The 27,458-nt window shown below is 42.6% G+C and overlaps 3 protein-coding genes across 9 annotated transcripts; all 3 read right to left on the bottom strand.

Annotated features, from left to right (window-relative positions):
- On the bottom strand, positions 1-6,617 carry LOC112239199 (B-cell CLL/lymphoma 6 member B protein). Of its 6 annotated transcripts, XR_006081619.1 has the most exons (6): positions 6,179-6,617; positions 5,944-6,086; positions 5,470-5,533; positions 3,435-5,307; positions 3,081-3,125; positions 1-77 (listed from the first exon to the last, which is right to left on the bottom strand). XR_006081619.1 is itself a non-coding variant. In XM_042313173.1 (4 exons), exons 1-4 carry the CDS (start codon positions 6,471-6,473, stop codon positions 4,217-4,219), a joined length of 1,593 nt encoding a protein of 530 aa, XP_042169107.1. In that variant the 5' UTR covers positions 6,474-6,617; the 3' UTR covers positions 2,762-4,216. The 6 variants fall into 6 exon arrangements, 3 of the variants coding, with proteins under 3 accessions (XP_042169107.1, XP_042169108.1, XP_042169109.1); XR_006081618.1 differs by having other exon boundaries at positions 3,081-5,307; XR_006081617.1 differs by lacking the exon at positions 1-77 and having other exon boundaries at positions 2,762-3,125.
- A 3,410-nt stretch (positions 6,618-10,027) lies between these two features.
- LOC112239203 (zinc finger and SCAN domain-containing protein 5B) lies at positions 10,028-14,405 on the bottom strand. Of its 2 annotated transcripts, none has more exons than XM_042313176.1 (4): positions 14,318-14,405; positions 12,008-12,111; positions 11,840-11,903; positions 10,028-11,661 (listed from the first exon to the last, which is right to left on the bottom strand). In XM_042313176.1, the coding sequence occupies exons 2-4, from the start codon at positions 12,011-12,013 to the stop codon at positions 10,568-10,570; spliced, it is 1,164 nt and encodes a 387-aa protein (XP_042169110.1). In that variant the 5' UTR covers positions 12,014-12,111; positions 14,318-14,405; the 3' UTR covers positions 10,028-10,567. The 2 variants fall into 2 exon arrangements, with proteins under 2 accessions (XP_042169110.1, XP_024263462.2); XM_024407694.2 differs by lacking the exon at positions 14,318-14,405 and adding an exon at positions 12,198-13,076.
- On the bottom strand, positions 14,318-27,438 carry LOC112239195. Its single transcript, XM_042313177.1, has 10 exons — positions 26,994-27,438; positions 26,800-26,903; positions 26,634-26,697; positions 25,371-26,461; positions 24,306-24,350; positions 19,858-20,182; positions 19,662-19,765; positions 19,493-19,556; positions 17,294-19,310; positions 14,318-14,406 (listed from the first exon to the last, which is right to left on the bottom strand). Exons 1-9 carry the CDS (start codon positions 27,298-27,300, stop codon positions 18,220-18,222), a joined length of 3,195 nt encoding a protein of 1,064 aa, XP_042169111.1. The 5' UTR covers positions 27,301-27,438; the 3' UTR covers positions 14,318-14,406; positions 17,294-18,219.
- Positions 27,439-27,458: the final 20 nt, after the last annotated feature.

Here is a 27,458-nt window from a genome sequence, read left to right as displayed (position 1 = left end):
AGAGACAGGTTCCAGTAGCCTGTCTTCCCATCCACACGCAACACATTCCGGAGGATCCACACCAGTGACTCCAGAAGCTGCAAGCAAGTGAATCAATTCAATGCTTTCAGTGTTTTAGTTGCCTATATCGATTAAGTGTTTGTCATTGGTCCCTAAAGCAGTTGTGTTTTAAATATAAATATATAAAAAGAGGATAGGTAGTCACTAGGTAGGCTACATGTCAAACATTTATGGGCGATTCCTCACAAAATTATTATTAGGGGGATTTTCACTCAATTTAATCCATATTAGGGTTCTTTGGAGGAAGTATTGTTGACATACACTGCTCAAAAAAATAAAGGGAACGCTTAAACAACACAATGTAACTCCAAGTCAATCACACTTCTGTGAAATCAAACTGTCCACTTAGGAAGCAACACTGATTGACAATAAATTTCACATGCTGTTGTGCAAATGGAATAGACAACAGGTGGAAATTATAGGCAATTAGCAAGACACACCCAATAAAGGAGTGGTTCTGCAGGTGGGGACCACAGACCACTTCTCAGTTCCTATGCTTCCTGGCTGATGTTTTGGTCACTTTTGAATGCTGGCGGTGCTTTCACTCTAGTGGTAGCATGAGACCGAGTCTACAACCCACACAAGTGGCTCAGGTAGTGCAGCTCATCCAGGATGGCACATCAATGCGAGCTGTGGCAAGAAGGTTTTCTGTGTCTGTCAGCGTAGTGTCCAGAGCATGGAGGCGCTACCAGGAGACAGGCCAGTACATCAGGAGACGTGGAGGAGGCCTTAGGAGGGCAACAACCCAGCAGCAGGACCGCTACCTCCGCCTTTGTGCAAGGAGGAGCAGGAGGAGCACTGCCAGAGCCCTGCAAAATGACCTCCAGCAGGCCACAAATGTGCATGTGTCTGCTCAAACGGTCAGAAACAGACTCCATGAGGGTGGTATGAGGGCCCGACGTCCACAGGTGGGGCTTGTGCTTACAGAGATGCCGTGGAGAACGTTCTGCTGCCTGCAACATCCTCCAGCATGACCGGTTTGGCGGTGGGTCAGTCATGGTGTGGGGTGTCATTTCTTTGGGGGGGCCGCACAGCCCTCCATGTGCTCGCCAGAGGTAGCCTGACTGCCATTAGGTACCGAGATGAGATCCTCAGACCCCTTGTGAGACCATATGTTGGTGCGGTTGGCCCTGGGTTCCTCCTAATGCAAGACAATGCTAGACTTCATGTGGCTGGAGTGTGTCAGCAGTTCCTGCAAGAGGAAGGCATTGATGCTATGGACTGGCCCGCCCGTTCCCCTGAATCCGATTGAGCACATCTGGGACATCATGTCTCGCTCCATCCACCAACGCCACGTTGCACCACAGACTGTCCAGGAGTTGGCGGATGCTTTAGTCCAGGTCTGGGAGGAGATCCCTCGGGAGACCATCCGCCACCTCATCAGGAGCATGCCCAGGCGTTGTAGGGAGGTCATACAGGCACGTGGAGGCCACACACACTACTGAGCCTCATTTCGACTTGTTTTAAGGACATTACATCAAAGTTGGATCAGCCTGTAGTGTGGTTTTCCACTTTAATTTTGAGTGACTCCAAATCCAGACCTCCATGGGTTGATAAAATTGATTTCCATTGATAATTTCTGTGTGATTTTGTTGTCAGCACATTCAACTATGTAAAGAGAAAAGTATTTAATAAGAATATTTCATTCATTCAGATCTAGGATGTGTTATTTTAGTGTTCCCTTCATTTTTTTGAGCAGTGTATAATTTCATATGAGACAAAAAGTTAGAGTAGACTACCTCGTACCAGGAAGACTGACTGTAGAAATCATTGCCATGAATTGGCTAGGATATTCTACACGCAACAGACCAAAGACTGAACACACTAACTAGCATCATTAGCGAAGAGACAGGCAGGCCAGCGTGAACGAGAGAGAAGCAGAAGGCAGAAGCGTGCTCTGTTTTGGTAATCTGCATCTTCCAATGTCTTCTTGTCTTACAAATTCGCCTCTTCCTCTCTGGTTTTATTTGAATTACACAACTCCCCCAGGCCTTTATAGCCTATTGCCTATAATCATGGGAAATAATACACTATATATACACACAAAAAGGTATGTGGTCACCCCTTCAAATGATTGGATTTGGCTATTTCAGCCACACCCTTGTATACAATTGACCACACAGCCATGCAATCTCCATAGACACAGTTGCAAAAGAATGGCCTTACTGAAGAGCTCAGTGACTTTCAATGTGGCACCATCATAGAATGGCACCTTTCCAACAAGTCAGTTCATCACATATCTGCCCTGCTCAACTCTTAAGTACAGTTATTGCGAAGTGGAAACCATCTAGGAGCAACAACGGCTGCGAAGTGGTAGGCCCCACAAGCTCACAGAACAGGACCGCCGAGTGCTGAAGCGTGTAAAAAGAATGTAAGAAATGTGTTATTGCAATCAAAATACTACTCATATTACAGAGCAAGCAGTAAAGTTGAATATGACACCAAATGTTGCTTTGTAGCACCTACAACTGAAATATTTACTCTTAAAGGAGGCCTGGTAAGGCCAAAATGTCACTATTTTATTTAACTAGGCAGGTCAGTTAAGAACAAATTCTTATTCACAATGACGGTAAGGCAAAAGACCTCCTGCAGGGACGTGGGCTGGGATTAAAAATGTTAAATATATATAACACATAAATATAAGAAAAAAACATTGTGACAAGAGACAATACAACATAAAGAGAGACCGAAGGCAACAACATAACAAATATATCAACTTTAATGAAATACTTGTCAATTATGCTTTAAGTTAAATGTCAAATATATCCCAACAATCCTTCCTCCAAAGGAACATTCTACGGATTGCATTTCATGAAAAGAAAAGTGGTCTAGTTTTGTGAGGAATCATCCTTATATAAGTATATGTATTAAATGAATGGTCATCTAAACGTTATTTTCAGTAGAATCATGTATGGAGAATCCAAAACAAAGTGAGCGGTTTCAAATGCTGATATTAAGAAAGCAGGAGAGTGATTTTCTGGTTGTTCTATGCGAGATAAATCTACAGGAGCTGTATTTACCTCCAGGAGATGAAGTTTCTCCAGACCATGATAACTGTGGGGATTCTGGGAATAAATGAGAGGTGAGTGAGTAGCTTGGGTCTACAATGCTGGTGCACATCCTAACCTGTCTAGCCTGCTCAAAACAGTCCGAATGGAAAGGAATAAACCAGAGAGAATTCTGATTGAATTGAATGGGTTCTAATTCTATTCATTCTAATTCTGGGACTCAAAATCTCATTGCAACTGTAAATAGAAAATAGTTTTCCTAGGCAGAATATGATGGGAAGGGTAGAGGGGGATCAATACGGCTTTACTGAACTCTCTACAAATTCAACCATATTAAACCCTGTATCACAAACATTGGCAGCTTACCATTCCAGTCAGCACTCTCTCTCCTTGCAACTGCTGGGTCGCCAGGTCCTTTTCCAGACCCAGGAGTGTGCTGGCATCTGGGAACCCTGCGCCTTCCTCCTCCTCTCCGGCTCTGTTCATCCAAGTAAAAACAAAAACGAGCTCTCGACCACCAACAGACCTCGCTCACCTAGGCACCTGTCCAGTGCTTCCTGAACTCGTAACTGCTGTTTGATATGAATACGATGGTAACAAATTCATAAGGATGTAGCCTAGCAGTAGGTAGCCTAGCAGTAGGTAGCCTAGCAGTAGGTAGCCTAGCAGTAGGTAGCCTAGCAGTAGGTAGCCTAGCAGTAGGTAGCCTAGCAGTAGGTAGCCTAGCAGTGAAGAGCTTTGAGTCAGTAACCGAAAAGTCACAGGTTCGAATTGCGAAGCCAACCAAGCTGAAAAATCTGTTGATGTGCCTTGAGCAATGTACTTAACTCTTATTGCACTTGTAAGTTGCTATGGATAAGAGTGTCTGCTAACTGACTCAAATGTGATGTTTAAAATCTTCACCTTTAATAATATACATTATCAGTTCACTCTGGACCAAGCATCAAGCCAGCTGAACTGAAAACACTACACACAGAGGAAGCGTTCAATGGGGTATCTATGCAAACTGTTAAAAACACATGGACCCAGTGTTCATATGAAAACCCCAGTAGTGTGGAGCCATTCCCCTTACAACTAGGGTGGAAGAGGAACTATGGGGGAAGACCAGTTTTTCCCTGGTCTGGTCACGTGGTGTAGAAAAACTACCCTCAGGGCAGCCCAACGTCCTGTGGCCTGCCACCAGTGTGGACAAGGAGGTGCTTCTTCATGTGGCCAGACTGGGTGAAGCACTTCCCACAGTAGACACATTGAAACGGTTTCTCTCCGGTGTGCACCCTCTCATGCATCTTCAGCTGGTGGCTGTGGGAGAAGCGCTTGGTGCAGTGGCTGCAGCCATACGGTTTCTCACCCGTATGGACCCGCATGTGACTCCGCAGGTTTGCCAGCTGGTGGAAGAGCTTTCCGCAGAGGCTGCACCGGAGCTGCCTCTGGGTGGAGTGAGACATCAGCTGTTGTTGCTGCTTTTCTATGCCTTTCGATGAAGAAGTGGAGCCTCTGAAATTCGGGAAGGGGGCTGGCTTCCCTCTTTGGGGAACCTGGTGGAGAGTAACCCTTGGGGATGAAAAGCTGTTTCGGGTGGACAGTCCATTGAAATCCGACATCTTGGACCTTGATCCTAGAGTTGTCGCTTGCTCTGTGTTTTGAGTGTCATGGGGACACTTTGTCTGTCCAGACTCCATTCTCCCTCTTCCTCTGTTGTCTACAAGCTGCCTGCTTTCTGAACAAACCTCTCCAGATGTCACCTCTTGGCCAGTTATGCTCCATTCTGAACTCATATCTGCCTCCACTTTAATGGGAACTGAGTCCACCATCACCACATCAGGCAGCCAGTCCAGAGAGCCTGAAGCAGACATGCAGACCCCAGAGTTACCAGGCACCCCTCTCCTCTCTGGATGTCCAGACAACCTCTTGGAGTCTGGCCCTGCATTGTGAGGAGCATTCACAGTTGGGTTGTCAGTCTCTTGGTTCTCTGTCCATTGGGACAGGCTGTATTCTATGGGTTGATGGTCAGTTTCCCAGGTCACACCCTCAGCAACCTGATGGTCCTGTCTTGCTCTGTTGTATTGTGACGCTGGATGCTGGAACGTCTGGTTTTCAGGTTCTATATTGAGTGAGGTGTCTGGAGCTCTGTGTCTGTTGCCCTGCTGGTCCAGAAGGCCTATGGTTTCAGTAGATGATGAAGAACCTGGTTCTGCTACAATGATCTTCTCACTGCTCTCACTGACTGGTTGGACAATCTCTGAAATGGGTCAACGTAAAGCACAGCATCAGCTTCCTGTAGTGAAGACAGATTATTCTTTGCCTTATTTATTAGTTATGGCTTATGACTAAGAAGTTTATCAAATACTGCAATAAAGGCTTTACTCAACAACGTGTAAATTGGATAGATTTAATAAAATACCTTCTGTTCTGCTGGTGTGAAAGTTCTCCATTTTGATAAGAGGTGCCTCTTGCATATCTGCCGTCTGTGTTTGTATACATCAGGAACATTTTATTAGAAAAATATCCCAACATTTTAAATATGAGAAGAAAATGATTAGGGACATTCCGCCACCCAACACATTTTCGGATGGGCCGTTAAACAGGTGTCCTGTCTCTCTTTGGTCACTAAAGATCCCATGGCACTTATTGTAGAGTAGGGGTGTAAACCCCGGTGTCCTGGCTAAATTCCCAATCTGGCCCTCATACCATCATGGCCACCTAATCATCCCCAGTTTACAATTGGTTCATTCATTCCCCCTCCTCTCCCCTGTAACTATTCCCCAGGTCCTTGCTGTGAATGAAAATGTGTTCAGTCAATTTACCTGGTAAAATATGGGTAAAATAAAAATCCCACCACCACTTGAAATATGCAAACATAAATTATAAATTTTACCGAGTCTATGTCAACTGACCTGCATGCCCCCATCCTGGTCTGTCCCTGTGAGTCCTGCGTCTCTCCAGTTGGTGACATCCTGCATAAAGTTGCCTCCATCACTGTCCTCAAGACGATTTTCCACTGCACCAGAAAAGAGAATCCTTCATAACCGTTATATGTTATACATTACCAATTATTTGTTAACGTGTTTAAATAAGGTAAAAACAACAACAACTACAATATCCATCTCTACCTGTTGACTTTCCTACGAAACTCCCTCTTCCCCGAACAATATGACTGCTATCAACGCGCCTGTGAACTGTGCGTCGCAGGGGTCCAACTCTTTCTGTGCTTCGTCGAGAATTCTGGAATTTTGTCAAAAGCAGCTTCCTCCGCAGGTTATCGATTTCTTTCTGACTATGGGAAATTTCCAAACGTAAGGCAGCATCGCCGTCATCTACAAGTTTGCAGATTTCGGCAACGGCTGCATTTGCCAAAACCTCAATGATGGAGGCTAGCTGAGCATGAAAGGCGACGATATCGTACATGTCCTTTATGTTAAACAATTATGTTAAAGTAATTTGCATTTGAGTATTCCGTCAACGTCATGAGACGAGTTCACACCATATAGCGTATACTTCACACACATCTCGTTTGTTACGCTACTTCCTGGATCTTTTTTTAGAATAAGGGTTGGCTTTTCAAAATAAAATGTTGGTTACACACACGATATATGTTGGTTTGAACTTCCAACATTGCCACCTTCTGCTGTATCATATTGTATCCGCCACTGAAAGGAATCAAATGTTGTTTTATGAGCCTTCATTGACTTTCAATTAAGTGAATCAAAAAAATACTGACCTCCAAAAATAATGATTAAGTACAAAAATACAGAATGCGCATACAACCTGAATTTAAAAGGAATAAATGTATTCCTTCAGTTAAAAATAAGTCAATCAAGAGAGAAAGCTAAGGGTTAGTAGTCTCAAAACTATCTGAAGCACAGCACTGAGAATGCATTCTAATTCTGAACAATGTAACAGTAGAAATATTGAAATATCTGAATATAGAATGAATAAATAGCCAATAGGATTTCAGATAGTCCTGAGTAATGGGTAAACAACTACACTGAACAAAAATATAAATGCTACATGTAAAGTGTTGGTCCCATGTTTCATGAGCTGAAATAAAAGATCCCAGAAATGTTCCATAAGCAAAAAATGTCCTTTTTTAAAGGTATGTTACCCACAAATGCAAATCTGTATTCCCAGCTGTGAAATCCATAGATTAGGTCCTAAAGCATGTATTTCAGTTGACTGTGAATAAATGCAGTTATATGAACTGTAACTCAGTAAAATATTATAAATTGTTGCATTCATATATTTTTTTCAGTGTAAATAACATTTAGGAGATTTGATTTTACAATAAATGACACTAAATACAAAAACACTTAACTAGATGGTAACTTCACATGAAGTAATGTTGTGGGGCTTGCTTTAGCTTTTAAAGTATTTTTGTGGTAGTGGAAGCTCAAGTTTCACTTTACTATTTAAAGCAAATAGTACAATCAATTAAAATGTAGTAAAACAAATTGGTCTGATTACTTTGATAGACTACTATATAAACCTTATTTCTTTTGATTGTGGGGCAGTTAGATCACAAAAATGTCTAAACTACAGTAGTTGAGTGAAAACTGGAAGAAGAAAGACAAAGTTATCTTCTGTCAGACGATGGTAACAAAAGTCTGGATCATGTGGACAACACTCAAAGGAAAGCAAAGCAACTCAATCATCCATGCTCGGGTTTCAGATAAATAAATGCATTATTTACTTTTGTAAAACATTGTGTAAATCAAGTTCGATTTTTGTTGAATGATGATATAATGATCAAACAATACAAAGAATTATAGGAAACTCACAAGTCTGCTGTTCAAAGTCAGAAACTCAAATTTTATTTTGGACTTGTCTTCTTGGCAATATGCCGTGCATCTTTAGCCAGGTGCCCTGTCGTTTTCCCTGCTGCATATCCTTTCATTAATTCAAGCTTTGCTAACAAGCTTGTTTCTGGTTGTGATCTGTTGTATAATGCAGTCTTGTTGAAACGAGAGAAAATAAATCATGGTTCTGCAACTTTTTTCCTTTCTGAATATGAAGACTTGCTGTTGTGGTGGAAGGGAGAAACTCAAGGAATTAGAAACATTTAGGCTATTATTTGGGGAGGGAAATATGACACAGCTAGTGTTGACAGATCTTTAAAAGTATTTTAGTGGTAGTTGAACTATGTATAATAGGTTTGTATGTAGACCTACTGATAGCTAGCTGTAGTTGTATCTAATAAAGAAACTATTTAGGCTAACAGTGATCACCATTTCAGCTTGAATAGCAGTGACGTAGAGGACGACATCATACACTAAGTTTCTGTCTAACCTATTGGGAAAGTGTTCAGAAGTTTGAATGAAAAGAAAAGCAGAAATACATGACATTTTAGGCCGAGCCCTACCCATGCCGGTGACGTTCAGGCCCTACCTGCGCCCAATTGCTCAACACAGTAACTTCCTGTTAGTATCAATAGCTGATCTCGGTCTGTCCCTTGCTTCCTGCGCTGCACCATGCGCTCCTCTGCAGGAGTATCTATAGCATTGGCTCCATAGGCGGCTCAATGATGAGACATGAGAGCTGACGTTAGTTAGCTACTTTTGGTCACTAAACTCCAACAAAGAGCTGTAACTTTTGATTGATGTGCTAATTTATATATTTGTAGTTGATACCAATAATTTGAATTTAGAATAGCCTGAACATGTGAAAGCTGGTTTGGTGTCCCTAGGTTGAACGGTGCAGTTATTTTATGCAAATCTGTAGTTGATAAAGATCTTAAAGAGTGAAGTTAGGATAGCCTTAATGTTTTAAAGTTGGTCATGTAGCAAGACCATTTTGAATAGATACCTCTGTATTCCTATGGTTCTCATTCAAACCCCATGTTCATTTCTACCAATTGTATGTGTATATATAGTATCAAATCTTTTGACAAGCAATCTAAATTTAGATGTTAGAATAGTCTGAACATATCAATGTTTGAACATATCAATGTTGGTTTGGAGTTGATCATTTAAATGGTTAAAGAGGAGATACTGTAAATGTAGATTATTTTTTAAAAAGGTTACCATTCTAGTACATGGCACTTTCTTGCCATTGAAATGCATTGGTATCCATGGCAATGGCTTCGTTTGGGCATCTCAACGACGAAACACCTGACTTCAGTTAGCTGCTTTTCATCACTCTAAACTCAGACAAACCACTGTAACTTTTGATTGGTAGTAGATAATTATGTTCCGATTCCAGATTTGAATACCAAAGAAGTAGACCTCAATGTCATACCCTCTAGGTTTTTATTTAAAGTGCTGGAAATGTGGTCAAAGTTGCAGATTTGTGTCAAAAGTTGTATTATTCACCATGAATGGATGTTGAAGGTCTGGGAGTTGATGTCACAATAGGACCTTTAGACTGTTGAATAAAAACTATGGAAGTAAATAAAGGTACAAAAAGCTTGAGTTTAAAAAGTACAAAAGCTATAAAAAGTTGTATGCAAGCACATTGGTCCTGACCGCTCTGCACGTTTAAAGTTTGAATGGCATTTCTAGCTTTAACGGTGTTAGAGGGGTAGCCTTCCAAATAATAATAATAATATAAAGTATGGGGTCTCGCACTTAGCAAACCGCACTAATAATTACATTGGTAATAGGGGTGTATGCAGTGCAGCAATCATACATCAAGAATATAATGGTTTATGTCATCATTCACAGGAAGCTGTAACCACAATGTACTGGATTCTACTTTCAGATACTACTGGGGCTCAGGGTTTTCTTGGCTCCCAAGACTCTTTGCTCTGGCCAAACCCTACGCCACTCCCTCGGACGTCAGGTTCTTGAGAGCAATGAGTCCAGATCGGAGTACCTCACAGACCTTTCACTGAATGCGAACACATTCTGGGCCATCTGATTGGTCCAGAAACCGATTGGGTTGGGCCAGAGTCAGAAAACGCGTGATTAAAGCTGTGGTTCTAAAATTCGTCATTGGCATGGACACTTTTAATTGGTTAGAGACGATGCAATTACCAATGACTTTATTTTGTACAACACCCATTGTGCCCCTTATCACCACAAACAACTTCAATGATAGCAGTCTCAGACTAAAGTATGTCGTGAACGACAGAGCAGCTGAATAATTTAGTGAGAGTCATCAGGCTAGCTCGGGATGGAGTCTTCTTCATAACTTATACATTATCTAGCCACTCTGGACCAAGCATCAAGCCAGTAAACTGAAAAAACTACCACTACACACCGGAACTGTTCAATGTGGAAACCAATCAAACTGTTAAAAACACACAGACTCAGTTTTCATATGAAAATCCACGAGTGTGGAGCCCTTACAACTAGGAACAGGAGTTTTCCCCCGGTCTGGTCACATTCTGAGGAAAAACTACTGGCCCTGCATTTCATTACACCTGGTAGAGTAGTGTTAAATTGCCCCTAGACACTGATGTTGGGTCAGTTTAGCATTTGTTTCTACTAATGGTAAAGGTTAAGATTGTGGGAGAGGAAGCTGATCCTAGATCTGTACCAAGGGGACACTTCAACCTGGAACACTCAGGGCAGCCCAATATCCTGTGGCCTGCCACCAGTGTGGACGAGGAGGTGCTTCTTCATGTTGCCGGACTGGGTGAAGGACTTCCCACAGTAAACACATTGAAACGGTTTCTCTCCGGTGTGGACCCTCTCATGCATCTTCAGCTGGTGGCTGTGGGAGAAGCGCTTGGTGCAGTGGCTGCAGCCGTACGGTTTCTCCCCTGTATGGACCCGCATATGACTCCGCAGGTGCGCCGGCTGGTGGAAGGGCTTTCCACAGAGGCTGCACCGGAGTTGCCTCTTGGGCGAGTGAGATGTCAGCTGTTGTGGCTGCTTTTCTATGCCTTTCGGTGACGAAGTGGAGCCTCTGTTGAAATTCGGGAAGTGGGCTGGCTTCCCTCTTTGGGGAACCTGGTGGAGAGTAACCCTTGGGGATGAAAATCTGTTTCGGGTGGACAGTCCATTGAAATCTGACATCTTGGACCTTGATCCTACAGTTGTCCCTTGCTCTGCATGTTGAGTGTCAGGGGGACACTTTGTCTGTCCAGACTCCATTCCCCCTCTTCCTCTGTTGTCCACAAGTTGCCTGCTTTCTGAACAAACCTCTCCAGATGTCGCCTCTTGGCCAGTTATGCTCCATTCTGAACTCATATCTGCCTCCACTTTAATGGGAACTGAGTCCACCATCACCACATCAGGCAGCCAGTCCAGAGAGCCTGAAGCAGACATGTAGACCCCAGAGTTACCAGGCACCCCTCTCCTCTCTGGATGTTCAGACAGCCTTTTGGAGTCTGGCCCTAAATTGTGAGGAGCATTCACAGTTGGGTTGTCAGTCTCTTGGTTCTCTGTCCATTGGGACAGGCTGTATTCTATGGGTTGATGGTCAGTTTCCCAGGTCACACCCTCAGCAACCTGATGGTCCTGTCTTGCTCTGTTGTATTGTGACGCTGGATGCTGGAACGTCTGGTTTTCAGGTTCTATATTGAGTGAGGTGTCTGGAGCTTTTTCTCGGTTGCCCTGCTGGTCCAGATGGTCTGTGGTTTCAGTAGATGATGAAGCCCCTGGTTCTGCCACAATTATCTCCTCACTGCTCTCACTGGCCAGTTGGACAATCTCTGAAATGGGGAAAAGTAAAGCACAGCATCAGCTTCCTGTAGTGGAGACTGATTCTTCTTTGCCTTATTAGTTATGGGTTATGACTAAGAAGTTAATCAAATACTGCAATAAACATTGAAGGATCGGTCAAGCAACAAAGTGTAAAGTGCATAGATTAGATAAGTTTAACAAAAATACCTTCTGTTCTGCTGGTGCCATGGTTCTCCATTTTGATAAGAGGTGCCTCCTGCATATCTGCCATCTGTGTTTTGTATTCATCAGGAACATTTTAATATAAAAATATTCCCAACGCCATTAGAAATATGGGAAAATAAAATACATTTGACCATGTCTATGACAACTGACCTGCATACCCCAATCCCGGTCTGTTGCTGTGCGTCCTGAGTCTCTCCAGTTGGCTACATTCTGCGTAAAGTTGCTCCCTTCACTGTCGGCAAAACAATTCTGCACTGCACCAGAAAAGAACAACGCTCAAACGTCATATATTTCACATGACCCATTCATTTTAACGTTTTGAAATAAGTTTAAAACCTACAATATCGAAGTCTGTCTGTTGGCTTTTCTACGAAGTTCTCTCTTTCCCTTGCCCGGGTAAAATTATCGGTGTCCACGCGTCTGTGAACTGTGCGTCGCAGGACTCCCAATTTATCTGCGTTCCGTCGAGAATTCTGGAATTTTGTCAAAAGCAGCTTCCTCCGCAGGTTGTCGATTTCTTTCTGACTATGGGAAATTTCCAACCGTAAGGCAGCATGGCCGTCATCTACAAGTTTGCAGATTTCGGCAACGGCTGCATTTGCCAAAACCTCAATGATGGAGGCTAGCTGAGCATGAAAGGCTACAGTATCGGACATCTTCTTGGCTCTATGTTAAACGCTTATGTTATAATAATTTGCATTGTTCAGTCAACGTCTTAAGACTTCACTGTTTCCAACATAAACTGTACGCTTCTTCACACAACTCTTCTTGTTCCGGAAACGAGATGTCACCTACTTCCTGGATCGTTTTTCAAAATAAAGGTTGATTACACACGACGTATGTTAGTTCCAACATGGCTACCGGTTGCTGTATCATATTGTAGCTGCTACTGAAAGGAATATTATTTTCATTGAAGTAGTGAATTTAATCAAACACACACTTTGTCCTCCAAAAATGATTATTTTACTATTTAGTTCTACACAAAAAAACAGAATAGGCATACAACCTAAAACGAATAAGTTCTGGCAGTTAAAACTTAGTAAATCAAAGAGTAGGCTACGGGTTAACTGAAGCACACAATGAGAATGCACTCTAATTCTAAACAATGTAACAGTAGAAAAATATATATTTGAAATGTAATACAGAACCAGTCAATAGTTTGGACCCATCTACTCATTCCAGGGGTTTTCTTTATTTTGACTATTTTCTACATTGTAGAATAATAGTGAAGACATCAAAACTATGAAATAACACATATGGAATCATGTAGTAACCAAAAAAGTGTTAAACAAATCAAAATATATTTTAGATTCTACATTCTTAAAAGTAGCCACCCTTTGCTTTGACAGCTTTGCACACTCTTCGGCATTCTCTTAACCAGCTTCATGAGGAATGCTTTTCCAACCGTCTTGAAGGAGTTCCCACATATGCTGGGCACTCATCCCAAACCATCTCAATTGGGTTGTGGAGGCCAGGTCATCTGATGCAGCACTATCACTATCCTTCTTCGTCAAATAGCCTTCACACAGCCTGGAGGTGTGTTGGGTCATTGTCCTGTTGAAAAACAAATGATATCCCATCTCGTTTGCACTTATTGGGACTGGCATATCGCTGCAGAATGCTGTGGTAGCCATGCTGGTTAAGTGTGCCTTGAATTCTAAATAAATCACAGACAGTGTCACCATCACACTTCCTTCTCCATGCTTCACAGTGGGAACCACACATACGGCGATCATCGGTTCACCTACTCTGCATCTCACAAAAAATCTCACATTTGGACTCATCAGAGCAAAGCACAGACTTCCCCCCCAGTCTAATGTCCATTGCTCGTGTTTCTTGGCCCAAGCAAGTCTCTTCTTCTCATTGGTGTCTTTTAGTAGTGGCTTCTTTTCAGCAAATCGACCATGAAGGCCTGATTCAGTCTCCTCTGAACAGTTGATGTTGAGATGTTTCGAACTCTGAAGCATTTATTCTGGGCTGCAATCTGAGGTGCAGTTAACTCTAATGAACGTATCCTCTGCAGCAGAGGTAACCTCTGGGTCTTCCTTTCCTGTCGTGGTCCTCATGAGAGCCAGTTTCATCATAGCGCTTGATGGTTTTTGCGACTGCACCTTGAAGAAACTTTCAAAGTATTTTTTTGAACCTTTATTTAACTAGGCAAGTCAGTTAAAAACAAATTCTTATTTACAATGACAGCCTACCCCGGCCAAACCCTTACCCAGAATACGCTGGGCCAATTGTGAGCAGCCCTATGGGACTCCCAATCACGGCCGGTTGTGACACAGCCTGGAATCGAACCAGAGTCTGTAGTGACACCTCTAGCACTGAGACACAGTGCCTAAGACCGCTGCGTCACTCTGGAGCCCACTTGGGAATGAGTAGGTGTGTCCAAACTTTTGACTGGTACTGTATATAAATAGCCAAAGGGATTTCTGATAGTCTTGAGTAATAGCTAAACACCTAAATAACATGTCGTCCTTCACAGTGACCTGTAACCACAATGTACTGGCTTCTCCTTTCAGTAACTACTTGGGATCAGGATCAGATCTCTGGAAAAGAAACACAGAACAGGACAAAAGATTGTCAGACAAACCAGAATGGAAAACATGGAATATGAATGCACAAGTAAAGAATCTTAAGTATATGGGACACAGACCCTTTTTGAGGTGTTTGCACACAGTGTTGACATAAAATGATGTTTGCAAGACTGTAACAACCAATCACAGAATGAGATTCAAGACGTTCCTTTATCTGGAAAGATTTTTGGGGGAAACATGTTTCATGAAACTGTCCTCAAAGCATACTAACCTTCCCTGTGGAGTACTTCTTGAAAACATAATTTGTCAGCATTGAATTGAAGGTTCGGCAGACCAGAGACAGGTTCCAGTTGCCTCACTTCCCCTCCACACACAACAGGATTGTTTATTGAGATATATAAATAACTCCGCAATAAAAGAAACTTCCCTTTTTCAGGACCCTGTCTTTCAAAGATATTTGGATTTTTATGAATTAACTTCATAGATCTTCATTGTAAAGGGCTTAAACACTGTTTCCCATGCTTGTTCAATGAACCATAAACAATTAATGAACATGCACCTGTGGAACGGTCGTTAAGACACTACCAGCTTACAGACGGTAGACAATTAAGGTCACAGTTATGAAAACTTAAGATACTAAAAAGAGGCATTTCTACTGACTCTGAAAAACACCAAAAGAAAGATATCCAGGGTCCCTGCCCAACTTTGTGAACGAGCCTTAGGCGTGCTGCAAGGAGGCATGAGGACTGCAGATGTGGCCAGGGCAATAAATTGCAATGTCCGTACTGTGAGACGCCTAAGACAGCTCTACAGGGAGACAGGACGGACAGCTGATCGTCCTCGCAGTGGCAGATCACGTGTAACAACACCTGCACAGGATTGGTACATCGGAACGTCACACCTGCGGGACAGGTACAGGATGGCAACAACAACTGCCAGAGTTAAACCAGGAACGCACAATCCCTCCATCAGTGCTCAGACTGTTCGCAATAAGCTGAGAGAGGCTGGACTGAGGGCTTGTAGGCCTGTTGTAAGGCAGGTCCTCACCAGACATCACCGGCAACAACGTTGCCTATGGGCACAAACCCATCGTCGCTGGACCAGACAGGACTGGCAAAAAGTGCTCTTCACTGACGAGTCGCGGTTTTGTCTGACATGGGGTGATGGTCTGAAATCGCATTTATCGTTGAAGGAATGAGCGTTACACCGAGGCCTGTACTCTGGAGCGGGATCGATTTGGAGGTGGAGGGTTCGTCATAGTCTGGGGCGGTGTGTCACAGCATCATCGGACTGAGCTTGTTGACATTGCAGGCCATCTGAACACTGTGCATTACAGGGAAGACATCCTCCTCCCTCATGTGGTACCCTTCCTGCAGGCTCATCCTGACATGACCCTCCAGCATGACAATGCCACCAGCCATACTACTCGTTCGTTCTGTGCATGATTTTCTGCAAGACACGAATGTCAGTGTTCTGCCATGGCCAGCAAAGAGCCATTGAGCATGTCTGTGACCTGTTGGATCGGAGGGTGAGGGCTAGGGCCATTCCCCCCCAGAATTGTCCAGGAACTTGCAGGTGCCTTGGTGGAAGAGTGGGTAACATCGCACAGCAAGAACTAGCAAATCGGGTGAAGTCCATGAGGAGGAGATGCACTGCAGTAGTTCATGCAGCTGGTGGCCACACCAGATACTGACTGTTGCTTTTGATTTTGACCCCCCTTTGTTCAGGGACACATTATTCCATTTCTGTTAGTCACATGTCTGTGGAACATGTTCCGTTTATGTCTCAGTTGTTGAATCTTATGTTCATACAAATATTTATACATGTTAAGATTGCTGTAAAAGCAGTTGACAGTGAGAGAACATTTATTTTTTTGCTGAGATATATATTTAAGTGTCTTAAAGCATGATTTAGAAATAACTAACTATTAGTTTGAATTTGACATTACCCAGGACTCCTGTAAGACTCCATATTGTTTCATCTGTAGGTGCTACATGCCAATACATGGTGTCATATGAAGCTAAATTGCTTGCTCTGTCATATGTATTTTGATTTCAATAACATTTCTTAAATACATTTCGGAATATAGAAAAATATCAACATGAAGTGAAAAGATCCCACTTTTGATTTGGCAAATTTTTCAATATATTATTGGACATAATACACTATGGGCATATCAAAGATACAGAGTGGAATCTCTGCTACTTTTAGAGTAATAAACACATTTTTAAGCATTACCAACAGAGTGAATGTGAAAATGGATTCAAAATAGTCACCTCTGCTGTTGATTTGCAGGATGTGCAATGACACTTAAAAGGAGGGCTGTGATTGGTTACATTGTTAACTATGCCAAAGTATTTCTGTAAAAGAAGCCATAACTTTAAAGCTAGCAGAACTTTGAATTGAATTGTACATTATGTTTGACAATGTTTGTAAAAAAAAAAGTTTCAAGCCTAATAAAAAAAAAAACATATACTTTTAATATTCATTTATAAATATTCATAAATTAATGCAAGAAATGTGTTATTGCAATCAAAATACTAATCGAAATACAGAGCAAGTGGTAAAGTTGTATATGACACTAAATGTTGCTTTGTAGCACCTACAACTGAAGCGTGGAGTCTTAAAAAGTAGTACTGGGTCAGGCCAAAATGTCATAAATATTCAAACTTCAATTAATTACGCTTTAGGATACATATGTCAAATATATCCCAAAAATCCATCCTCCAAAGGACCATTCTATGGATTCTAATTATGGGACTAAATATCTCAGCAACGGTGAATAGAAAAGTGTTTTCCTAGGCAGAATATGATGGGAAGGGTATCAAGATGGCTTTATCGAACTCTAGAAATCCAACCATGTTAAACCCTGTATAAACGACAAATATTGACAGCTTACCATTCCAGTCAGTACTCTCTCTCTCCTTGTAACTGCTGGGACGCCAGGTTCGTTTCCAGGGCAAGGAGTGTGCTGGTGTCTGGGAACCCTGCGCCTTCCTCCTCCTCATCCCTGTGTCCAAGTACGAACAGAGACGAGCAACAAACTCTCAACCACCAACAGGCCTTGCTCGCCCAGGCACCTGTCCAGTGCTTCCGGAACTCTGTTCACAATGATATGAAATCTATCTACATCGTTACAGTCTATCAGTCTGATAGGGAATCTGTCTTATTGACAGGTTAATGGAAATGTAGTCTTAATTATTGTACTTTGGTTCCCCACTGCACAAACACAAATTCATAAGGATGTAGCCAAGCGGTTAAGAGTGTTGAGCCAATAACTGAAAGGCCGCAGGTTGGAATCACCTAGCCGACAAGCTGAAAAATCTGTCAACGTGCCCTTGAGCACAGCAATTAACCCTAAATGCTCTTGTAAGTTGCTATGGATAAGAGCGTCTGCTAACTGACTAAAATACATTTAAAATCTTCACCTGTAATAACTTATACATGATCAATCCACTCTGGACCAAGCATCAAGACAGCTGACCTGAAAACACTACCACTACACACAGAGGGAAGCGTTCAATGAGGAAACCATTCAAAGTGAAAAACACATGGACCCAGTATTCATATATAAACCACAGTAGTGTTGAGACATTCCATTTACAACTAGGGCCAGGAGTTTTTCCCTGGCCTGGTCACCTGGTGAGGAAAAACTCCAGGCCCTGCCTATCATTACACTGGGAGGAGTAGTGTGAAGTTGCCCTTAGATGCTGATGTTGGGTCAGTTTAAAGAATTTAAAAAATCCACTAATGGTCAAGGTTAAGATTGTGGGAGAGGAAGCTGATCCTAGATCTGTATCTAGTCTGAACTATAGCCTGGAACACTTAGGGCAGCACAACGTCCTGTGGCCTGCCGCCAGTGTGGACGAGGAGGTGCTTCTTCATGTGACAGGACTGGGTGAAGCACTTCCCACAGTAGACACATTGAAATGGTTTCTCTCCGGTGTGGACCCTCTCATGCCTCTTCAGCTGGTGGCTGTGGGAGAAGCGCTTGGTGCAGTGGCTGCAGCCGTACGGTTTCTCCCCCGTATGGACCCGCATGTGCCTGCTTAGGTACGCCTGGGGGAAGGGCTTCCCGCAGAGGCTGCACCGGAGATATCTCTTGCTGGAGTGAGACGTCAGCTGTTGCGGCTGCTTTTCTATGCCTTTCGATGAAGAAGTGGAGCCTCTGTTGAAATTCGGGAAGGGGGCTGGCTTCCCTCTTTGGGGAACCTGTTGGAGAGTAACCCTTGGGGATGAAAAGCTGTTTCGGTTGGACAGTCCATTGATATCTGGAAACTTGGACCTTGGTCCTACAGTTCTCCCTTGCTCTACATGTTGAGTGTCAGGGGGACATGTTGTCTGTCCAAACTCCATTCCCCCTCTTCCTCTGTTGTCCACAAGCTGCCTGCTGTCTGAACAAACCTCTCCAGATGTCACCTCTTGGCCAGTTATGCTCCATTCTGAACTCATATCTGCCTCCACTTTAATGGGAACTGAGTCCACCATCACCACATCAGGCAGCCAGTCCAGAGAGCCTGAAGCAGACATGCAGACCCCTGAGTTACCAGGCACCCCTCTCCTCTCTGGATGTCCAGACAGCCTCTTGGATTCTGGCCCTGCATTGTGAGGAGCATTCACAGTTGGGTTGTCAGTCTCTTGGTTCTCTGTCCATTGGGACAGGCTGTATTCTATGGGTTGATGGTCAGTTTCCCAGGTCACACCCTCAGCAACCTGATGGTCCTGTCTTGCTCTGCTGTATTGTGACGCTGGATGCTGGAACGTCTGGTTTTCAGGTTCTATATTGAGTGAGGTGTCTGGAGCTCGGTGTCTGTTGCCCTGCTGGTCCAGATGGTCTGTGGGTTCAGTAGAGGATGAAGGACCTGGTTCTGCTACAATGATCTTCTCACTGCTCTCACTGACTGGTTGGACAATCTCTGAAATGGGGAAAAGTAAAGCACAGCATCAGCTTCCTGTAGTGGAGGCTGATTCTTCTTTGCCTTATTTATTAGTTATGAGTTATGACCAAGAAGTTAATAAAATACTGAAATAAACATGGACAACTTTACTTAACATGTAAATTGCATAGGGTTGGATTAGTCTCAACAACAACAAATACCTTCTATTGTACTGGTGTCAAGGTTCTCCATTTTGACACAAGTTTCCTCTTGCATATCTGCCATCTGTGTTTTGTATTCATCAGAAACCTTTTATTAATAACATATCCACAACAGCACTTGAAATATGATTAAACAATAATACATTTGACCATGTCTATGACAACTGACCTGCATGCCCCCATTATGGTCTGTCGCTGTGCGTCCTGCGTCTTTCCAGGTAGTGACATCCTGCATGAAGTTGCCCTCTTCAATGTCGTCAAAACGATTCTTCACTGCACCAAACAAGAGAAACCCTCATAAACGTTATAGATTCTACATTACTAACCATTCTTTTGAAAGTGTTTAAATAAGGTAAAAAACCTACAATATCCAATTCTGCCTGTCGACTTCACTACAAAGCTCCCTCTTCCCCGGGCAACATGATTAGTGTCCACGTGCCTGTGAACTGTGCGTCGCAGGGCTCCAAATCTCTCTGCGCTCCGTCGAGAAGTCTGACATTTTGTCAAAACCAGCTTCCTCCGCAAGTTCTCAATTTCTTTCTGACTATGGGAAATTTCCAAACGTAAAGCAGCATGGCCATCATCTACAAGTTTGCAGATTTCGACAACGGCTGCATTCGCCAATACCTCGACGATGGAGGCTAGCTGAGCATGAAATGCGACAGTATCGGACATGTCCTTAGCACTATGTTTATGTTAAACACTTATGTTATAGTAATTTGCATTGCATGTAAAGTCAACGTCTTCAGACTACACAGTTCACACCATAGAGCATTGAACACAATCGTAGTTGTTTTTGTTCTGCTACTTCCTGGATCGTTCTTCAAAATAAAAAAAGTTTGCTTTTCAAAATAAAGGTTGGTTACACACACACACACACACACACACACACACACACACACACGATTTACCTTAGTTCAAACTTCCAACATTGCCACCTGCTGCTGTATCATATTGTTGCTGCTATTAAAAGGAATCAAATTGTTAAAAAATTATAATTTGCCTTTCAATTAAGTGAATAAAAATATAACAAGGACACGTCGTCCTTCACCAATTTTACTAATAAGTTAAAGTAAAAAAAATACAGACTCAGCATACAACCTGAATTTAAAAGGAATACATGTATTCCTTCAGTTAAAAATAAGTCAATCATGAGAGCAAGCTAAGGGTTAGTAGTCTCCAAACTAACTGAAGCACAGCACTGAGAATGCATTCTAATTCTGAACAATGTAACAGTAGAAATAAAAATCTGACTATATATATATATATATTTTTTTAATCAATTACAAATCTGTATAAAGAAATTACTAACTAGATGGTAACTTTACATGAAGTAAAGTTCTGGGGCTTGCTTTAGCTCCTTAAAGTGGAAGAAGTTGAACCAGTTTTACTTTACTATTTAAAGCAAAGCATTTACTTTAAATAGTGCATTCAGAAAGTATTCAGACCCCTTGACTTTTATCACATTCTGTTACTTTACAGCCTTATTCTACAATGGATTAAATAGTCCCCTGCCCCCCTCAATCTACACACAATACCCCATAATGACAAAGAAAAAACAGGTTTTTAGAAAATGTTGCAAAAAAAAAAAACGAATAAAACTGAAATATGACATTTACATAAGTATTCAGACCATCACTCAGTACTTTATTGAAGCACCTATGGCAGTGATTACAGCCTCGAGTCTTCTTGGGTATGATGCCGCAAGCTTGGCACACCTGTATTTGGAGAGTTTCTCCCATTCTTCTCTGCAGATCCTCTCAAGCTCTGCCAGGTTGGATGGGGAGCGTCACTGCACAGCTATTTTCAAGTCTCTTCAGAGATCGATCGGGTTCAAGTCTGGGCTCTGGCTGGGCCACTCAAGGACATTCAGAGACTGCTCCCATAGCCACTCCTGCGTTGTCTTGGCTGTGTGCTTAGAGTCATTGTCCTGTTGGAAGCTGAACCTTCACCCTCAGTCTGAGGTCCTGAGTGCTCTGGAGCCAGTTTTCATCAAGGACCTCTCTGTACTTTGCTCCATTCAGCTTTCCCTCGATCCAGACTAGTCTCACAGTCTCTGCCACTGAAAAACTTCCCCAAAGCATGATGCTGCCACCACCATGCTTCACCGTAGGGAGGGTGCCAGGTTTACTCCAGACGTGACACTTGGCATTCAGGACAAAGAGTTCAATCTTGGTTTCATCAGACCAGATAATCTTGTTTCTCATGGTCTAAGAGACTTTAGGTGCCTTTTGGTTAACTCCAAGCGGGCTATCATGTGCATTTTACTGAGAAGTGGCTTATGTCTGTCCACTGTACCCTAAAGACCTGATTGGTGGAGTGCTGCAGAGATGGTTGTACTTCTGGAAGGTACTCCCATCTCCACAGAGGAACTCTAGAGCTCTGTTAGAGTGCCCATCCGGCTCTTGGTCACCTCCCTGACCAAGGCCCTTCTCCCCCGATTGCTCAGTTTTGCCGGGCGACCAAGAAGAAGAGTCTTGGTGGTTCTAAACTATTTCAATTTAAGTATGATGGGGGTCACTGTGTTCTTGTGGACCTTCACAGTGCTGCAGACATTTTTTGGTACCTTTCCCCAGATCTGTGCCTCGACACAATTCCTTCAACCTCATGGCTTGGTTTTTGTCCTGACATGCACTGTCAACTGTGGGACCTTATAGATAGGTGTGTGCCTTTCCAAATCATGTCCAATCAATTGAATTTACCACAGGTGGACTACAATCAAGTTGTAGAAACATATCGAGAATCAATGGAAACAGGGTGCAACTGAGCTCAATTTCTAGTCTCATAGCAAAGGGTCTGATTACTTATGTAAATAAGGTATTTTGAAAAATTTGTGATACATTTGCAAACATTTCTAAAATCCTGTTTTCACTTTGTCATTATAGTGTAGTGTGTAGATGGAAAAAAATAATTATTTAATCAAGTTTAGAATAAGGCTGTAACGTAACATAATGTGGAAAAGGGGAAGGGGTCTGAATACTTTCTGAATGCACTGTAGTCAAAGTTATATTAGGTAAAACAATTGGTCTGATTACTTTGACAGTCTACTATATCAACCTTATTGCTTTGTATTGCTTACTGTAGGGCAGTAAGATCACAATGTCTAAACTACAGTTGAGTGTGAAAACTGAAAGAAGAAAGACAGATCTGTCAGACGATGGTAATAAAAGGCTGGATTATGTAGACAACACTCGTAGGAAAGCAAAGCAACTCAATCCATGCTGGGGGTTTCAGATAAATAGATGCATTTGGTAAAAATATCAATAAAGTTTGATTTTAGTTTAATGATGATGTAATGATCAAACAGTACAGAGTATTCATAGGTCTGTTGTTCAAAGTGAGATAGAAAATGCTTTCTGAATATGAAGACTTGCTGTTGTGGTGGAAGTGAGGAACTCATAAGGAATTAGAAACATTTAGGCTATTATTTGGGGAGGGAAATATGATGGTACATCTAGTGATGACATCTATTTTAAGGTATTTTAGTGGTAGTTGAACTATTTGAATGAAAAGAAAAGCAGAGGCATGACATTTTAGGCAGAGCCCTACCCATGCTGGTGACGCTCAGGCCCTACCCTATCGTAGCCCGATTTCTCAACACAAAATAAGAAACACAGTAACTTCCTCAATTAGTATCAGTAGCTAATCTCGGTTTTTCCCTTGCTTCCTGCACTGCCCCATGCTCTCCTCTGCATGTGTGAGTACCCATAGCAACAGCTACATTTGGGCTGCTCAATGACGAGACAAGAGAGCTGTTAGCTAGCTACTGTTCGTCACTCTAAACCCCGACAACAGCTGTACGCTTTTATGGATATGCTAATTTATGCACATTTGTAGTTAGTTTTTACATGTTTTAAATATTTTTTTTAGTTAGGATGGCCTCAACATGTGAAAATTGGTTTGGTGTCTCTAACTTGGAACAGTTCAATAGTTACTTTAACAGAGAATTTTATGCAAATGTAGTTATAGTCTATCAGTTTTAAAGAATTTTAAGGGTAGGATAGCCCGAATGTTTTAAAGTTTGGTCTTGTAGCTTAATTGGCCAAGGTGCCAGACCGTTTTGAATATCTACCTCTGTATTCCTATAGTTTTCATCCAAACCCATGTTCATTTATGAAACATTTTATTGGTTATAGTTTTAAAAAGTATATACAGTACCAGTCAAAAGTTTGGACACACCTACTCATTCAAGGGTTTCTTTATTTTTTTACTATTTTTTACATTATATAATAATAGTGAAGACATCAAAACTATGAATTAACATATGGAATCATGTAGTAATTTAAAAAATAGTTAATATAAAATATCCTTTATATTCTTCAAAGCAGCCACTCTTTGCCTTGATGACAGCTTTCTCAGGATGGTACGGAAGGTTTCCGCTACCAGAGACAGGTTCCAGCAGCCTCTCTTCCCATCCACACACAGCATATCCCAGAAGATCCACACCAGCGACTCCAGAGGAAGCTGCAAAGAAAGTTAATTCAGTGGTTTCCATATTGTATCTGTATATAGATCAGGTGCTAGTCCGGAACAATCAGTTTGGCTGCTAAGCAGTGGTATATATATATATATATATATATATATGAGAGAGAGAGAGAGAGAGAGAGAGGAAAGTCACCTAAGCTGCATGTCCAAGTCTAGAAGACATTTATATTAATATATTATATGAATTTATCACCAAAAAAAATCATTAGCATCATGTATGGATAATCAAAAACAATGAGTGAACGGTTTCAAATCTGATATTATGAAAATAGGAAGGTGATGTTCTGCCTGTTCTAGGTTAGATAAACCAACAGGTACTGTTACTTACCTCCAGGAGATGAGGTTTCCCCAGACCATGGTACCTCCGGGGATTCTGGGAATAAAGAAGAGGTGAGTGAGTAGCTTGGTTCGAGAGTACTGGTGCACATCCTAACTGGTTTAGCTTACTCGAAACACATCAGGATGGAAAATAATAAATCAAGAGAGAATTCTGATTGAATGGATTCTAATTCTATTCATTCTAATTCTGGGACTCAAAAACAAATTGCCACTTTGAATAGGTTTTCCTAGGCTGAATATTATGGAAAGTGTAAAGTGATATCAAGATAGTTCTATAAAGCCGCCGATAAATCTAACCATAATAAACCCTCTATAAAGTCAACCATTGCCAGCCTACCATTCCAGGTCAGCACTCTCGCCTTGCACGTGCTGGGTCGCCAGATCTGTTTCAAGGGCCAGGAGTGTGCTGGCACCCAGGGAACCTGTGGCTCTTCTCTTCTGCCATGTCGATGTCCAGAAAGTGAGTCATCGTCACACTCTTCCCTGCACCCTCCTCCTCCCTATGTCCAGGTACGAGATGAGCCGAGCAATGCGTTCTCAACCACCAACAGGCCTAGCTCACGCAGACACCTGTCCAGAGCTTCCTGAATTGTTAATGGCTGTTCTTTGGTTCACCACTGCACCAATACAAATTCATAAGGATGTTTAAAATCTTCACCTGTTATAACTTATACATTATCAATCCACTCTGGACCAAGCATCAAGACAGCTGACCTGAAAACACTACCACTACACACAGAGGGTAGTGTTCAATGTGGTAACTATCCAAACTGTTAAAAACACAAAGACCCAGTATGCATATTAAAACACAGTAGTGTTGAGCCATTCCCCTTACAACTAGGGCCAGGAGTTTTTCCCTGGTCTGGTCACGTGGTGAGGAAAAACTCCTGGCCTTGCCTATAATTACACCAGGCGGAGTAGTTTGAAGTTGCCCCTACACACTGATCTTGGGTCAGTTTTAGATGTTTTCCTACTAATGGTTAAGGTTAGAATTGGAGAAGAGGAAGCTGATCCTAGATCTGTACCAAGGGGACATTTCACCCTGGAACACTCAGGGCAGCACAATGTCCTGTGGCCTGCCACCAGTGTGGACGAGGAGGTGCCTCTTCATGTGACTAGACTGGGTGAAGCACTTCCCACAGTAGACACAGTGAAATGGTTTCTCTCCGGTGTGGACTCTCTCATGCATCTTCAGCTGGTGCCTGTGGGAGAAGCGCTTGGTGCAGTGGCTGCAGCCGTATGGTTTCTCCCCTGTATGGACCCGCATATGACTCCGCAGTTGCGCCGGCTGAGGGAAGAGCTTTCCACAGAGGCTGCACCGGAGTTGCCTCTTGGGCGAGTGAGATGTTAGCTGTTGCGCCTGCTTTTCTTTGCCTTTCGATGAAAAATTGTAGCCTCTGTTGAAATTCAGGAAGGGGGCTGGCTTCCCTCTTTGGGGAACCTGGAGGAGAGTAACACTTGGGGATGAAAAGCTGTTTGGGGAGGACAGTCTGTTGAAATCTGACATCTTGGACATTGATCCTACAGTTGTCCCTTGCTCTGTGTTTTCAGTGTCAGGGGGACACTTTGTCTGTCCAGACTCCATTCCCCCTCTTCCTCTGTTGTCCACAAGTTGCCTGCCGTCTGAACAGACCTCTCCAGATGTCACCTCTTGGCAGGTTATGCTCCATTCTGAACTCATATCTGCCTCCACTTTAATGGGAACTGAGTCCACCAGCACCACATCAGGCAGCCAGTCTAGAGAGCCCAAAGCAGACATGCTGACCCCTGAGTTACCTGGTGCCCCTCTCCTCTCTTGATGTCCAGACAGCCTCTTGGAGTCTGGCCCTAAATTATGAGGACCATTCACAGTTGGGTTGTCAGTCTCTTGGTTCTCTGTCCATTGGGACAGGCTGTATTCTATGGGTTGATGGTCAGTTTCCCAGGTCACACCCTCAGCAACCTGATGGTCCTGTCTTGCTCTGTTGTATTGTGACGCTGGATGCTGGAACGTCTGGTTTTCAGGGTCTATATTGAGTGAGGTGTCTGGAGCTCTGTGTCTGTTGCCCTGCTGGTCCAGAAGGTCTGTGGGTTCAGTAGATGATGAAGAACCTGGTTCTGCCACAATGATCTTCTCACTGCTCTCACTGACCGGTTGGACAATCTCTGAAATGGGTCAACGTAAAGCACAGCATCAGCTTCCTGTAGTGAAGACAGATTATTTTTTGCCTTATTTATTAGTTATGGCTTATGACTAAGAAGTTTATCAAATACTGCAATAAAGGCTTTACTCAACAATGTGTAAATGGCATAGATTTGATTAGTTCCATAAAATGACCTTCTGTTCTGCTTGAGCCAAGGTTTTCCATTTTGATAAGAGGTGACTCTTGCATATCTGCCATCTGTTTTGTATTCATCAGAAACATTTGATTAGAAAAATATCCCCGACACCATTTGAAATGAGAAAACAAATCATCAATTTGACCATGTCTATGACAACTGACCTGCATGCTCCCATCCTGGTCTTTAGCTGTGCGTCTTGCGTCTTTCCAGTTCGTGACATCCTTTGTGAAGTTGTCCCCTTCATTGTTGGAAAAACGATTCTCCACTGCACCAGAAAAAAATAAACCATCATAAACGTTGTATATTCTACATTACAAATTATTTTGAACGTGTTTCAATAAGGTAAAAAACCTACAATATCCATGTCTGCCTGATGACTTTCCAACGAAGCTCGCTCTTGCTCGGGCAACAAGATCGGTGTCGCGCCTGTGAACTGTGCGTCGCAGGGTTACGAATTTCTCTGTGCCCCGTTGAGAACTCTGGTATTTTGTCAAAAGCAACTTCCTCCGCAGGTTATCAATTTCTTTCTGGCTATGGGAAATTTCCATACGTAAGGCAGCATGGTCATCATCTACAAGTTTACAGATTTCGGCAACGGCTGCATTCGCCAAGACCTCAATTATTGAAGCTAGCTGAGCATGAAAGGCGACGCTATCGCACATGTCCTTGGAACTATGTAAATATTTAACAATTTATAGTAATAGTAATTTGCAGTATTCAGTCAATGTTTTGAGAAATCAAAGTTCACAATGTAGACGGTAGACTACACACACAGAAATGAATTCCGGAAACAAAACTAGGGCTACTTCCTGAATTGTTT

The sequence above is a fragment of the Oncorhynchus tshawytscha genome, unplaced genomic scaffold (genome assembly GCF_018296145.1).
Source record: "Oncorhynchus tshawytscha isolate Ot180627B unplaced genomic scaffold, Otsh_v2.0 Un_contig_7504_pilon_pilon, whole genome shotgun sequence".
NCBI lineage: Eukaryota > Metazoa > Chordata > Actinopteri > Salmoniformes > Salmonidae > Oncorhynchus > Oncorhynchus tshawytscha.
Note: the sequence above shows the minus strand (reverse complement) of the source record. Positions and strands in the feature narration are given on the sequence as shown.